A 13,527-nucleotide genomic window follows, 5' to 3' on the forward strand; every position below is an offset into this window, starting at 1 on the left:
ATGTAGCTAACCAATATACCAAATATATTATCAGAATTATTAACTCATAAAATAATTCCAATCCTGTCAAGTGACATTTACAGACCATTTATATAAAAATGGGAACCCTAAGCCAGGTGAGGTGATACACACTTATAATACCAGATACATGGGAGGCTGATGCTGGAGGACTGCAGCCTAGAAAACTTTATGAGACAGTGTCCCAAAATAAAATAAAGAGGATGGAGATGTAGCTTGGTGATAGATTGCTTGCCCAACACATGTGAGGGCCTGGGTTTGATTCCTAGTACTATACCAAAAAGTAAAAAATAAAAAAAGCCCCAAATACCACAAAATACCTCACAATATATTCATATCCTCGTTGGTAAGAGCCTCTTTCAAAGCTTGCAGCCGAAAGAGGCACAATTTGTTCTGCTCTCACTAGTTTCAATGTGTCATAAAAAGCTGTGACATCTCTTTTTTTGGCTGATAATAGTAGCTGTCCCAGTCTGACACTCCATGTTGTAGATTTCCCATCTGAAACAAATGAAGAGTCAAGAAATGCCACTGTAGATGGGTCCAAGAGCCAACCTTATTTCATTTGATGAAATCATCAGCAGAATAGTTTCATTCTACTCTGAACAACTAAACAGGCAATCATAAGACAGACCAAGAGATTAATTACAAATGTTGCTAAACTACTAAAGTCTGAATATTTATGGCAAATTAAAACTTATTGGTTAAAAAAGTAATTTTACCTGCTGCTAAATAGTTCTCCACCAAATCCCACTGTGATAATTTCCAAGCTGCTTCCACTCTGTAAGTGTTTAATTCATCTGTCCATTCAGACCTATTAAAAGAAATTCATATTAACTGAGTTTTATTTTTGAAACTTAAAGTAGCATTGAGAAATTTTCATTGTTTTAGATATTCCATTTATTATACTTACTTATTGCTCTATTTGATGTATTTGTTTTTTATTTTGTACTCACATACAAAATAATTATCTCCATGCAGAAACAACCCCCCAAAATTGTCATCTTTCCATTCTTCAAAAACATTACTTTTCATTAAATTATTTTATAGACCCATTTAAACATGATATTTCTTGACAAATTAAACTGTGTTGTATATTAGAACAGAGTTAATTCCTTGATAATAACACAGATCATAAAACTATCTGTATTCTTAACCTGAACAAAAAACATGAATCAAATACAGCCAGCTGAATACATATGAATTCAGAGTTAAGTTTGGGTACCTTAGGATTTTTAATTCAGTTTAATATAAAAATATAGGAGCTAGTAGTGTGAGGGTTAGGGACATCTGGGGGCTGCATAGTATACTCATTACCAAGGGTATAAGAAAGTTATATATGATGTGTCAAAGGCCTAACAAAGCATACAAAGTTAGTTGCCAACATATGCCTAGTCTCACTTTAAAATTTGGGTTTGCAAAATCAGTGAGATACATATATACTTATATATACATGTATTTTAATATGTATACTATATTATATAATATATATTTAAGTTATATAAAATATGTTTTGCATATACATATATTTATTTTTTGTTTATTTTTAAGAAATGGGATCTCATTATGTTGTCCAGACTGGCCCTGAACTGGGCACAAGAGATCCTCTTTCCTCAGCCTCCCAAGTAGCTGAGCCTAGGTATGTGCTACCAGGCTCAACTCTTAGGCTATTTTCTGCAGGATTCTACTTAGGTAGCACAAGAATGAACAGTGTTATTTTGGATTATGACCACATAAAAGCAGGTAGACTTCCCTCAATGCTTCTTCTTTATGAATCACACCATTTGAATACCTGCTATACACTAGATCCTCGGCTATGCACATTTTTCTATTTAATTATCTAATGACACTGCATATAGCACATGTACATCCACGTTAAAAAAGAAAATATTAACAGACTTAGAGAAACTGGAATCATTATTCTTAAGTCTTCTTTGCTCTCTCTGTAGTAAGAACAGAATGTAACAACCTAATCAACTTTAATTAAAAAAAAAAATCTAAAAATAGCTATCTAAATATTGAGCATGCTCCAATTTGTAAACAAGGATACCACCAAAAACAATTTAGAAGAGTAAAATAAATACAACAGAAATGGAATTTTCCAAAGTCCAACTTGGAATGGCTTACTATCAGACACCAAAACTTCAAACTTTCAGAATAAAAATCTGAGGAGCATTAGCTGCATTTGCTACTGAGACAGGATGTGTCATACTAAGCCTTATGCTGAAAGTACCAAATGGAATAAGGATTAGGCTGTTAAAATTTAACCTCACAAACAAGTACATTAAAAAGAATTATGTGCACGTAAAGCACAGTTGATAGTTTTGAAGAAATATTTTTTTAAATGCAAACAGAAATTCTCCCCAAGGAAAACATGTTCCCTCAAAGACCATTTGCTTTACTATGACACAGTATCACTTTATTGGCCTGTGCTTTTTTACAACCCAAAATTTGTGATGTGTCTCAGACCTAAAGAGAAGACATGGGGAGTCTAATTGTGCAGTGTCAGAAGAAAGCACCCCAAATTAGCTGGGTATGGTGCACGCCTGTAATCTCTGTGGCTTAGGAGACTGAGGCAGGAGGATTTCAGGTTCAAAGCCAGCCTCAGCAACTTAGTGAGACCTTAGCAACTTAGCAAGACCCTGTCTCAAAACAAACAAACAAAGAAAATGAACTGGGAATAGGGTTCAGTGGTTAAATACCCCTTGGTTCAATCCCTGGTACCAAAAATAAAATGAACACCCCAAATTGAGCCACAACAAACTTCCCCAAATTCCTACAAGCGCTTTATTCATAAGATCAACAAATCTGCAAAACCCATCTATACATACAACCATTCTTCCCCTACTTTTGCAAAGTTTGCCTTACTACTTCATGAATTCTATTACTGTGATACCACCTGACCAACAGTTAGCCTCTCTGCTCTTAACATAGTAGGGTAGTAGTCTTTATGAATCACAGTCTTAGAACATATAAAAATGTACTTTCAAAGAGGTTCCCTACAAATTGGTCTAACTAAAAACACTGGTCTGTGTGTTCTTTAATTAACTAAGATCCCATTTACCACTGACCAGATCTCACTGCCCAGAATAGCCAGCTGGGGACTGGTTAGTAGATTAAAAATCTAACTCAAGGATGACTGTTGGAGCAGGTAAGTTATGCTGTTAAATGGTTGACTGACTTAAGAAAGAGTAGAAAAAGAATTTCTGTGCTAACCTTTAACACCATGAAAACATATAAAAACATTTCACTATTCAATAAACATTAAACTGCCTCATTGGAAAATTAAATCCCCACTCAGAGTAACAAAAGAAAATAATTCTTTTAGAAAATATTACCTGTTAGCATGCACTCCATTTACCTGCGTGATTACAGTAGAAAGCTGACCAAGACCCAACATGGACTTCACTACACCATGATAATGAATGATCTAAAAATGTAAAAATAAAAGATAGCAATTATTACTTCAAATATTATCTTGGAGACCAAGAACAGTTTAAATGATATTCATTAAAATACAATCTACCTCACTGGGCCATCTTTTTTAGTTTAACAACTGACTTACTTGCCTATGTGGCAGGACACACTATCAATTTTCTTACACATTTAAAGTAACAGAAAAAAATGAGGCGACCTAAAAAAAATCTCATATTGGATTTAATATATTTTTCCATATTTGTTCTAAGTTTTGGTTCAGGTCAAACACAGAAGTAAAAAGTATAAAAGTACCCAATACCTTAATTTTTTGTTTAAAGATTATCTGTCATAGTACTTTCATGAAAGTTATAACTCAAAGGTTATAATTTTATTAATATAGATTTTTGATTTCCTAACTAAAATGTTAAGCCGAATTACATAATAGTCTTTAAAACTGAAAACAAGATTGTGAAAAATAAAGGCCTTATACATTGAACTTTGGTGCCAAATAAACATTAAATATGCCAAAAAGCAAAACTCTAAGATGAGAATCTAAGGCAAGATTATAAATCAATGATTCTAACCACCTTTACTATCCCAGTAAGCAACCTACCCACCTTTAACTCAGTTATTCTAAATGGGCTTTTTCCAATATTTGTAGGTGGGTGGGTAAGTGTGTGAATGGAGGGCAGAGGGAGGGAAGCGGGGAGGAAGAGGTAGACACAGAGATGAGAGAGAGAAAGAGAGAGAGAGAGAGAGAGAGAGAGAGAGAAAGAAATAGGAAAATGTTTCTCAGGTTGTAGAGAATCACTACTACTAAAAATTGATGCGCAGCTCATACTTTCATTAAAAAAGAAAAATGATATAAATTTTAGTTATTAAATGCATATTTTATAAGAATATACTATATAATAAATCTCATTGATTTGGGTATTCTCAGGTCATAGAAAATTGGCACTGGAAGGGATTTTTGAAATCATTTAGCATAAGTCAAGTCTCTAATTTTATCTGTCCAGAAACTCAAGCTCAGAGGGTTAAATATTTTCCAGACATACAATGATACTGGTAGAGACAATATTGAAACTAAGACTCCCAGAGTTCCTATCAGAGCACTTTTCATTATCTGCCTTTTAATTATTATCTTACCTGGTCTGGTTCTAGCTGAATAGCCCTGTCATAACAAGCAGTGGCATCCCTCAGCAAGCCAATGCTCTCGTGTTCAAGGATCTGTTCTTTTAGAGAAGGTTCTGCCTTTCGAATTGCGCTTACTCCAGCCACTCCATCTGGTTCGTGCATAGCAGCATACAGTTTCTTTGTTCAACAATTAAAAAATAATCAAACAAGGAAAACAACAACAACTATAAAACCACCAGTACATGTGTAAATAACAAAAGAGAAATTTTCCCTCAAAGTAATAGTATTTTTTTGAAGCAGATTCACAGTAAAATTATAAATTTATTTTCCGGCATTCTATTACCTCTTATTTCACTTAAATACAAAACTACATTAATATCTATTATCAATCATGAGGGTTGTAAGGAACTTCAAGGTTCTGAAACTGTCTTTGAAGACAACTGATAACAGATTCTGTTGAATGCAATGTATTTAAATGCATTTCAAATTTTTTAAAAATTTAAATAAACATTTTAATATATTGGTATTGGGATACCTTCAAGAAATCCAAGACATCAAAATCTGGCTCAAAGAAGATATGCAGGTTAAAGATGAAAATCTGGGAAGCAATTAACATGGAGAGGAAAAGAAGCAGAGGATGGAGAGTAGACAAAGGAAGCACTAGCAAATAAAACTGACAGGAGAAATCAGAGAAACTGAAAGAAACCTAAGGACCAAAATAATCCCAGAAGCCATGAGGGAAAAGCAAATGTCTCCATGAAAAAGAATGGTCAAATGATACTTTAAGTTTAAGAAAATGGGAAACATCAGTTAGATTTAGTAACATGGAGGTCACTGATTTTCTTACAAAGAGTAGCATCAAGTAAAAAGAAAAGTAGTCTTGTCAAAATGGGCAAAGAGTGAATGGTAAGCAAAGAAGACAATATTAGGAAGTCAGACAATTCTGTCTGAAACTAACTGAAGACAAACATGGAGATGGGACCTTCCTGAAGGAGAATGTAAGATCAAGGGAATTATTTAAAAAAAAATTAAGATATGAGATCCCAGAATATGTCTATGTACTCTACTCAGGTTCAGGAAGACAAATTGTAACTAAGAAGGAAGGTATATTTGAAATAGTAAAATCCTTGAAATCAATAACACAGGAGGAGGACTGAATTTTGACAGGAAGGAATCCTCCCTTAGGAATAACATAAGGAAGAAAAAATATATATGGTACAGATGCCATGCATTTGCAGATCTGGTGGACATCTGGTTTCTATTTTCCTAAGGAAGGATGAAGGAAGATCAGTTGAGATAGAAATAGAATCAAGGAAATGAAGAATGTCTAATGTATAACATTCTGGAGAGTGGGAAAATAGGCTTATTAGAGAAAAACAGAAGTATTACAGGCAGTGTCCAAAAGTCCTGCAATTTGTTAAAGATGTATGAGATCCTAAGATTAAAGAGAAATCAGTTATAAAAGCCATTGTGTAATTTTTCTCTAGGAATGTTCAGCAGTTCCATGCAGATGCTAGAAAGGCAGATGGGTGAATTTATGCAGGGTTGGAATTCTGTAGAGTGAAAAACAAAGGGAGAAAAGGGAATTGAATTTCCTTTTAAGGTACAGATTTTAACAAGGATCCACACAAAATTAGACAAGGAGGAACACAAGGACAGGAAATGGCTAATATTTATCCTAAAAGTATAAGCTACTAATTTTCTAGTTCTTTTACATTTTGTTTTCTGACCTGAAAAAAAAAAAAAAAAAAAATCTTGATTTCTTATTTAATTTCATGTATTAGTCTCACCTGCCTTTACTTTCTTTTCTTCTCTCCATAGTCATCGTGTCATGTAAACCATAGTTTCACCAGCATTCTCAGGCCTGATACCTGACATAACCAGTATATTCCTCCACTTACCCCCGGCCCCACATTCAGGTTTTCGCTTCCCACATGAAGAACAGAGCCTTATCAAGCTTTTTCTCCACAATTTGTCACAGGCATTTAACTAAAATGCCATTGTGACTGCAAAACTTCCCCAGTTCACACCCTCTAAGAAGTTTGGGCAAATTAAAAGGTACTCTGATTAGTAATCTTTCCTCTACCCAAATCTCTGTCTTTCTTCTGCCATTCAAAACTGACACTTACTCTTAAGTATATGCCATGTTGTTTAGCAACTCCATGGAGATACCTCTGCTAACTATCACTCATTATTTAAGTCATCATCTCCAAGAAGCCAATCCAGACCCCTGATTTATCCAACCCCCCTCCCACCTCACTCCACACAGAAGATGAAATAAGTGTCCTTCCTCAGGACAAATCTGTATCACTGTACTTAAGATATTATACCAAATTGACATTCATATCTCCCAACTCATCTGTAAGCGTCTAAAGTACTATAAATATCTAGTGCCCAACACAGCATCTAAAATAATAAAATGAACAATACAATCATAATAGACTGGCTATATTAATTTTTATTACAAAATCTACTATATTAATTTCAAACCTGTAGAAATCCAAGATGCTCTTGAATATTTTGTTTCTTTTCTGTAATAAATGATTCAAAGTGCATTACAGCTCGTGTGTATGCTTTGGAGCGAAAGGAAGCTACTGCCAGAGTATCCTGAGGTATGAGGTCTAGAAAACGAGTTACACTCTGATAATCCTCAAAATCCACAGTCGATACTAGATTATTGAAAAAAAAAAATTGAATAAAGACTTATAAGATAAAAATTTAAAAGCATCCATTTAAGTACTTATTTCCCTAAATAATCTAAATGTATTAGGGCATCTAACTGAGGATATAACTAACAAGAAGATGATTGCTCAAAGGGTCCTATTCCAACTTTACCATTAATGCTTACTTTATAGTGGACAGTTATTTAACTTATTGAGCCTCTCTTTCTTATCTATACAAGGGAAATATTAAGGGACTGGGGGGATAATTTAGTGGGAAAGTGCTTGCCTAGTATGCATTAGGCCCTCAGTTTGATTCCTAGCAACACACACACACACACACACACACACACAAAGAGGGGAATATTAAGATTATTGTAATATTAAGTGCTAATATATTATTAGATGTCAAGATAGAAAGATGATATAAAAAACAACAGTTATTACTATAATATTGATAGAATGTAGTTGTTTAACAGGAAAAAAGCAAAATTATAAAATTAGCCTCCTTTTTTATTTTGAAGTTTAGAATTCTGCCCTTTTCTTTTCTTTTCTTTTTTTGTTTGTGGTGCCAGGGACTGAACCTAGGGCCTTGTGTTGCAAGACAAGCATCTACCAACTGAGCTATATTCCCAGCCCCTGCTCTCTTCTTTGGTGTGTTGGATGTATGCTAGGCAAGCACTATACCACTGAGCATTACCCCTTGCCCCCAAGTCTTTTTTTAAAGCTAGAATTTTAATTTCACTATTTGTTTGGTTTTATAGAATCATTTTCATATTCAGAAATAGGAACATTTAATTGTTAAAATTCATAGAAAATATATTAATAATTAGCCATATCCTAAGAAAAAGCATTCTCCCAAATAATTATTTGCAAGTATAGAAGTTTTAGAAAATTAATAAATCATCAAGCTTAACAGGTATATGGACAACAAGAGGGAGATGACCACCAACTGGGAAATTTTTAAGTGGAGGCCTCTTTAAGGGTGGTTAGATTGTCTTTTTTTTTTTTTTTTTTTTCCAATTAGCCCCAAAGCCTAGGGGTAAGAATAATATGGTATCCATAAATATCACTGGTGTATAAAGAAGCAGAATTATAGCCATTACTGCAAGAACAACAACAAAATTGTGGTTGAAGGACACGAATAGGGGCTGGGGATACAGCTGTCGGTAGTGTACTTGCTTCGCATGCACAAGGGCCTGGATTTAATCCCCAGCACCACAAAACAAAACAAAACAAAACAAAACAAAACAAAACAAAACAAAACAAAAAAACATGAACAGTATCCATTACTGTGTGATGAATGTAATACTTCTCACCGAATGCTTATATCTATCATAGGGGCAATTTATGAGTTTTAACTTTTAGATTCTTCCTTTGATCATGTTAGTGTAAGTTGTATTATTACAAGAAAAAAGTATAACAGGATGTAATGTATCATGTGTGAAAGGCATGTCTCGAGAGACTGCTGGCTACAAATACCACCAGAGACTGGGAAAATGAATAAATAAAAAACTAGCTTTCTAATGGGTCTTGAAATGAATGAACTGAAATCTTCGAAATGTAAAACTTAGGTGTAAAAAAAATCAACATACACAAACACAACACACTGAGGGGACAAGGAGTAAACAAAGTTAATAGCGAAAAGAAGGCTAATAACAATATCAACATCACATTTATTTCATACTTTACAAGTTATATATATATCATCTCATCTAATCCTCAATCTTCTGAGTGAGATCAATCATTTTATACAAATGAAAATTAGATAGGTGTGTTGTATAAGGAACTGAGAATAAGAACTTCAAGAGATGTCTTAAACTATAAGTTCATTGTTTTTCCTTAGTGAAAAGCACACACTATTACATGTTTTAAAAATGCACAAAAACAGGTCTTTCTACAGTTAACTGTTAAATTAAAGAAACAACACAGGAAAAAGTTAACTAGAGAATAATTAAAAGAAAATAAACAGAAGTTATAACTCACCCACTGAGTCAACCTTTTCTTTGTTGGATTTGCTCTGTGGAAGTTTCTCAGCATTTAGGGCCTGAAATTTATGCCTTGCCCATTGTGTGAGATGGTCAAGCATGGAGAACACAGTCTGAGTACTGAGTTGACACAGATCAGATGCACTGTCTTGGGTACTTATGGTATGCTGATCATCATGTTTTAGAACAGCCATAATTTCGGCATAAACCTAAAAGAATTCATTTTAGAGTTAATGACATGTCTATGCAATATCATTTTATCTGACATAAAAGAGGAACCCTTCTTAGACAACAATTTTCTAAAGAAAAATTAGATTAATAATAACCTCGTCTATAAATAAACCAATCCATATAAACCATTAAAAGACTAAAGAAAATAGAAAAATATTAAAAATTTTTTCCAGATTATTCAATAAACAACAGGAAAATTATTTAACTAATAGAAAAAAAAGGAGAATAATATCTCACACTACCTATAAAAATCAATTTCAGAATAATTAAGGGCTAAAAGTAAAAACAGAAGGATTAAAAGAAAATGTATTCAATTGCACAGAAGGGTGACTATAGATAATATATAGTATGTTTAAAAGAAAAAAATGGTTTTTCATATTTTTTACTATAAAGAAATAACAAATGTTTGAGAAGACACATGTATCCCAGTTACAACATTCTACAATGTATACATGTATCAAAACATCACTTGGGGGCTGTGGTTACAGCTCAGTGGTAAAGCGCTTGCCTAGTGTATGTAAGGCATTGGGTTCAAACCTCAGCACTACATAAAAAAATAAATAATAAAAAATAAAATACAGGTTTTTTAAAAAAATCACTTGGCATCCCCAAAATATGTACAATTTTCATATATCACTTAAAACTTTTAAAAATAAAATGTAGGAAAATAAGTTCCCATGTTGGATAAGAGAATTCATCACAAAAAAGGTTTAATAAGGTTTATTAATCTGTCATTTATACTTAAAAATTTTACATGGCAAAAGGCATAAACAAAGATTTAAAAAATCACTAATAGGGAAAGATTTTTCAAAATATGACTGACAATTGGCATCCAGAATCCAGAATTTCTACCAATTGATCAAAAGGACACACATGTACACACCCTATAATTGCTATTATGGCAACAGTTAAATAAACTTTAGTACAACTAATAATGGAAGGATTATATTTATGTAGTGTTTTTTAGATGGTGGATCTATATATTGGTAATATATACCAGCAAGTTATAGAACAGTAACTACAAAAGGATATCATTTTAAAACCCCAAATGAAACAAAACTAACTGTATTTTTTTTTATATATTTTTTTCAGTTGTAGGTGGACTCAATACCTTTATTTATTTTTATGTGGTGCTGAGGATTGAACCCAGGGCCTCTCCCGTGCTAGGCGAGTGCTCTACAACTGAGCCACAACCCCAGCCCCAAAACTAACTGTGTTTTTAAAAAAGGTCTGGAAAAAGTACACATCATACTAATAATCATGATGAATTCTGGAGATAGAGGATTAAGAATGGTAATCAAAGGGTACACTTTGATTTATTTGCATAACTTGGATTTTCACTTTAAGAATGTAGCAATACGCTAAATATGCTATTAAAATTATCTTTAAATAAAAGAACAGTATTTTATGTGGTTAAAAAATTAAACTATATAATATAAAATGAAGAGTAAAATACTGCCCTTTCCCTATCCTAATGCATAGTAGTATTCCCCAGGGGGAAAAAAAAATCAATTGTTTCTTATGAATCTGTTTTAACATGTTCCATTTATGTTTTGGTATTATGTAATATATACTTTAAAATTTTCTACTCTAAGCATTGCATATTTCGTTGATATTTAAAAGTTTTTAAATGATTTTGTCAGACAGACAAAGAAATTAAAGGGACACGAATAGGAAAAGAAGAACTCAAGCTGTCACTATTTGCCAATGACATGATTCTATATTTAGAGAATCCAAAAAACTCTACCAGAAAACTTCTAGACCTAAAAAATGAATTCAGCAAAATAGCAGGATATAAAATCAACACACATAAATCTAAAGCATTTTTATTTATAAGCGATGAATCATCTGAAAGGGAAATGAGGAAAACAATTCCATTCATAATAGCCTTGAAAAAACATAAAATACTTGGGAATCAATCTAACCAAAGAGGTGAAAGATCTCTACAATGAAAACTACAGAACATGAAAGAAAGAAATTGAAGAAGACCTTAGAAGATGGAAAGATCTCCTGAGTTCTTGAACAGGCAGAATACTATCAAAATAGCCATACTTCCAAAGGTGCTATACAGATTTAATGCAATTCCAATTAAAATTCCAATGGAATTTCTCATAGAAATAGAAAAAGCAATCATGAAATTCATCTAGAAGAACAAAACACCCAGATAGACAAAGCAATTCTGGTCAGGAAGGGTGATGCAGGAGGTATCACAATACCAGACCTTAAACTCTATTACTGAGCAATAGTAACAAAAACAGTATGGTATTAGCACCAACACAGACAGGTAGACCAATGGTACAGGACAGAAGCACAGAGACAAACCCACATAAGTACAGTTATCTTTGGCTCTAGACAAAAGTGACAAAAACATAAAATGGAGAAAAGATAGCCTCTTCAACAAATGGTGCTGGCAAAACTGGAAATACATATGCAGTAAAATGAAATTAAACCCCTATCTCTCACCTGTACAAAACTCAACTCAAAATGGCTCAAGGATCTAGGAATTAGACCAGAGACCCTTCACCAAATAGAAGAGAAAGCAGGCCCGAATCTCCGTCATGTTGGCTTAGGAGCAGAATTCCTTAGCAAGACCCCCAGAGTGCAAGAAATAAAAGCAAGAATCAATAAATGGGATGAATTCAAAATAAGAAGTTTTTTCTCAGCAAAGGAAAAAAATCAATAATGTGAAAAGAGAGCCTACAGAGTGGGAGAAAATCTTTTCCACACACACTTCAGACAGAGCACTAATCTCCAAAGTTTATAAAGAACTTAAAAAACTTTACACCAAAAATACAAAGAACCCAATCAATAAATGGACTAAGGAACTGGGCAGACACTTCACAGAAGAAGATATATAGGTGATCAACAAATATATGAAAAGTGCTCATCATCTCTAGTAATTAGAGAAATGTAAATTAAAACCACCCTAAGATTTCATCTAACTCCAATTAGAATGGCTATTTTCAAGAACACAAGCAATAATAAGTGCTGGCGTGGATGTGGGGAAAAAGGCACACTCATACATTGCTGGTGGAGTTGTAAATTGGTGCAGCCACTCTGGAAAGCAGTATAGAGATTCCTCAAAAACCTGAATGGGCCCACCATTTGACCCAGCTATCCCACTCCTTGGCCTATACCCAAAAGGACTTAAAATCAGCATACTACAGTGATGCAGTCACATCAATGTTCATAGCTGCTCAATTCACAATAGCCAGATTGTGGAACCAATCCAGATGCCCTTCAATTGATGAATGGATAAAGAAACTGTGGTATATATACACAATGGAATATTACTCAGCCATAACGAAGAATAAAATTATGGCATTTCCTGGTAAATGGATGGAGCTGGAGAATATCATACTAAATGAAATAGGCCAAGCCCAAACAACCAAAGGCCGAATATTTTCTCTGATAAGAGGATGATGATACATAATGGTGGGGGGGTGACGGGATGGGGGAAGAGAAGAATGGAGGAACTTTGGATGGTGTAGAGGAAAATGGGGCAGAAGGGGATGGGGAAAGCAAAGATAGTAGACTGAGACAGTATTACCCTATGTATAAATGTATGATTATATGAATAGTGTCAATCTACATTGCATTCAACCATAGAAATGAAAAGTTGTACCCAATTTGTGTACAATGACTCAAAATGCAGTCTGTAAAAATAAAAATTTTAAAAAAAGATTTTGTATGCTTTAGATATGTAGAGGAGAGGTGAACATACACAATCAAACACAGATCTACATTTCCTACTAATATGAAGCCTTTCTAATACTAATTACATTGGGCAAAGTTTTACACACTTAGAATAAAAATGGTATTTCTCACCTCTTGCTGATCTTCTTGATTACAACCCAATAAGACATACACTAGAATATGTGGAAGAAGATAGATGGTCACCTTAAAATCATGCTTCATCATTATACTACAGCAGGTGAAGATTTTGCTGGCAAGATCATGTCGAACCTGTAAACTCAAATGGTTGAGGAAGAATAACTAGTTTATAGTTTATTCTGTTGATCAAATGTCAACATTAACACATGATATAATGCATCATGACAGAGTGGGTTCTCTCTATGGAG

At 33.6% G+C, this 13,527-nt stretch overlaps 1 protein-coding gene across 4 annotated transcripts in view; it reads right to left on the bottom strand.

Annotated features, from left to right (window-relative positions):
• Nucleotides 1-13,527, bottom strand: part of ATR (ATR checkpoint kinase) — a 104,888-nt gene that overhangs the window by 39,310 nt on the left and 52,051 nt on the right. For all 4 annotated transcript variants that reach the window (XM_079101068.1, XM_079101066.1, XM_079101067.1 and 1 more), the window contains 7 exons: nt 13,274-13,411; nt 9,213-9,423; nt 7,057-7,235; nt 4,579-4,743; nt 3,354-3,445; nt 738-829; nt 339-516 (listed from right to left, as the gene is read on the bottom strand). In XM_079101068.1, the coding sequence (XP_078957194.1) occupies nt 339-516; nt 738-829; nt 3,354-3,445; nt 4,579-4,743; nt 7,057-7,235; nt 9,213-9,423; nt 13,274-13,411 (1,055 nt within the window). The remainder of the gene's footprint in view (nt 1-338; nt 517-737; nt 830-3,353; nt 3,446-4,578; nt 4,744-7,056; nt 7,236-9,212; nt 9,424-13,273; nt 13,412-13,527) is intronic.

Source organism: Sciurus vulgaris (genome assembly GCF_902686455.1).
Source record: "Sciurus vulgaris genome assembly, chromosome: 10".
Classification (NCBI taxonomy): domain Eukaryota; kingdom Metazoa; phylum Chordata; class Mammalia; order Rodentia; family Sciuridae; genus Sciurus; species Sciurus vulgaris.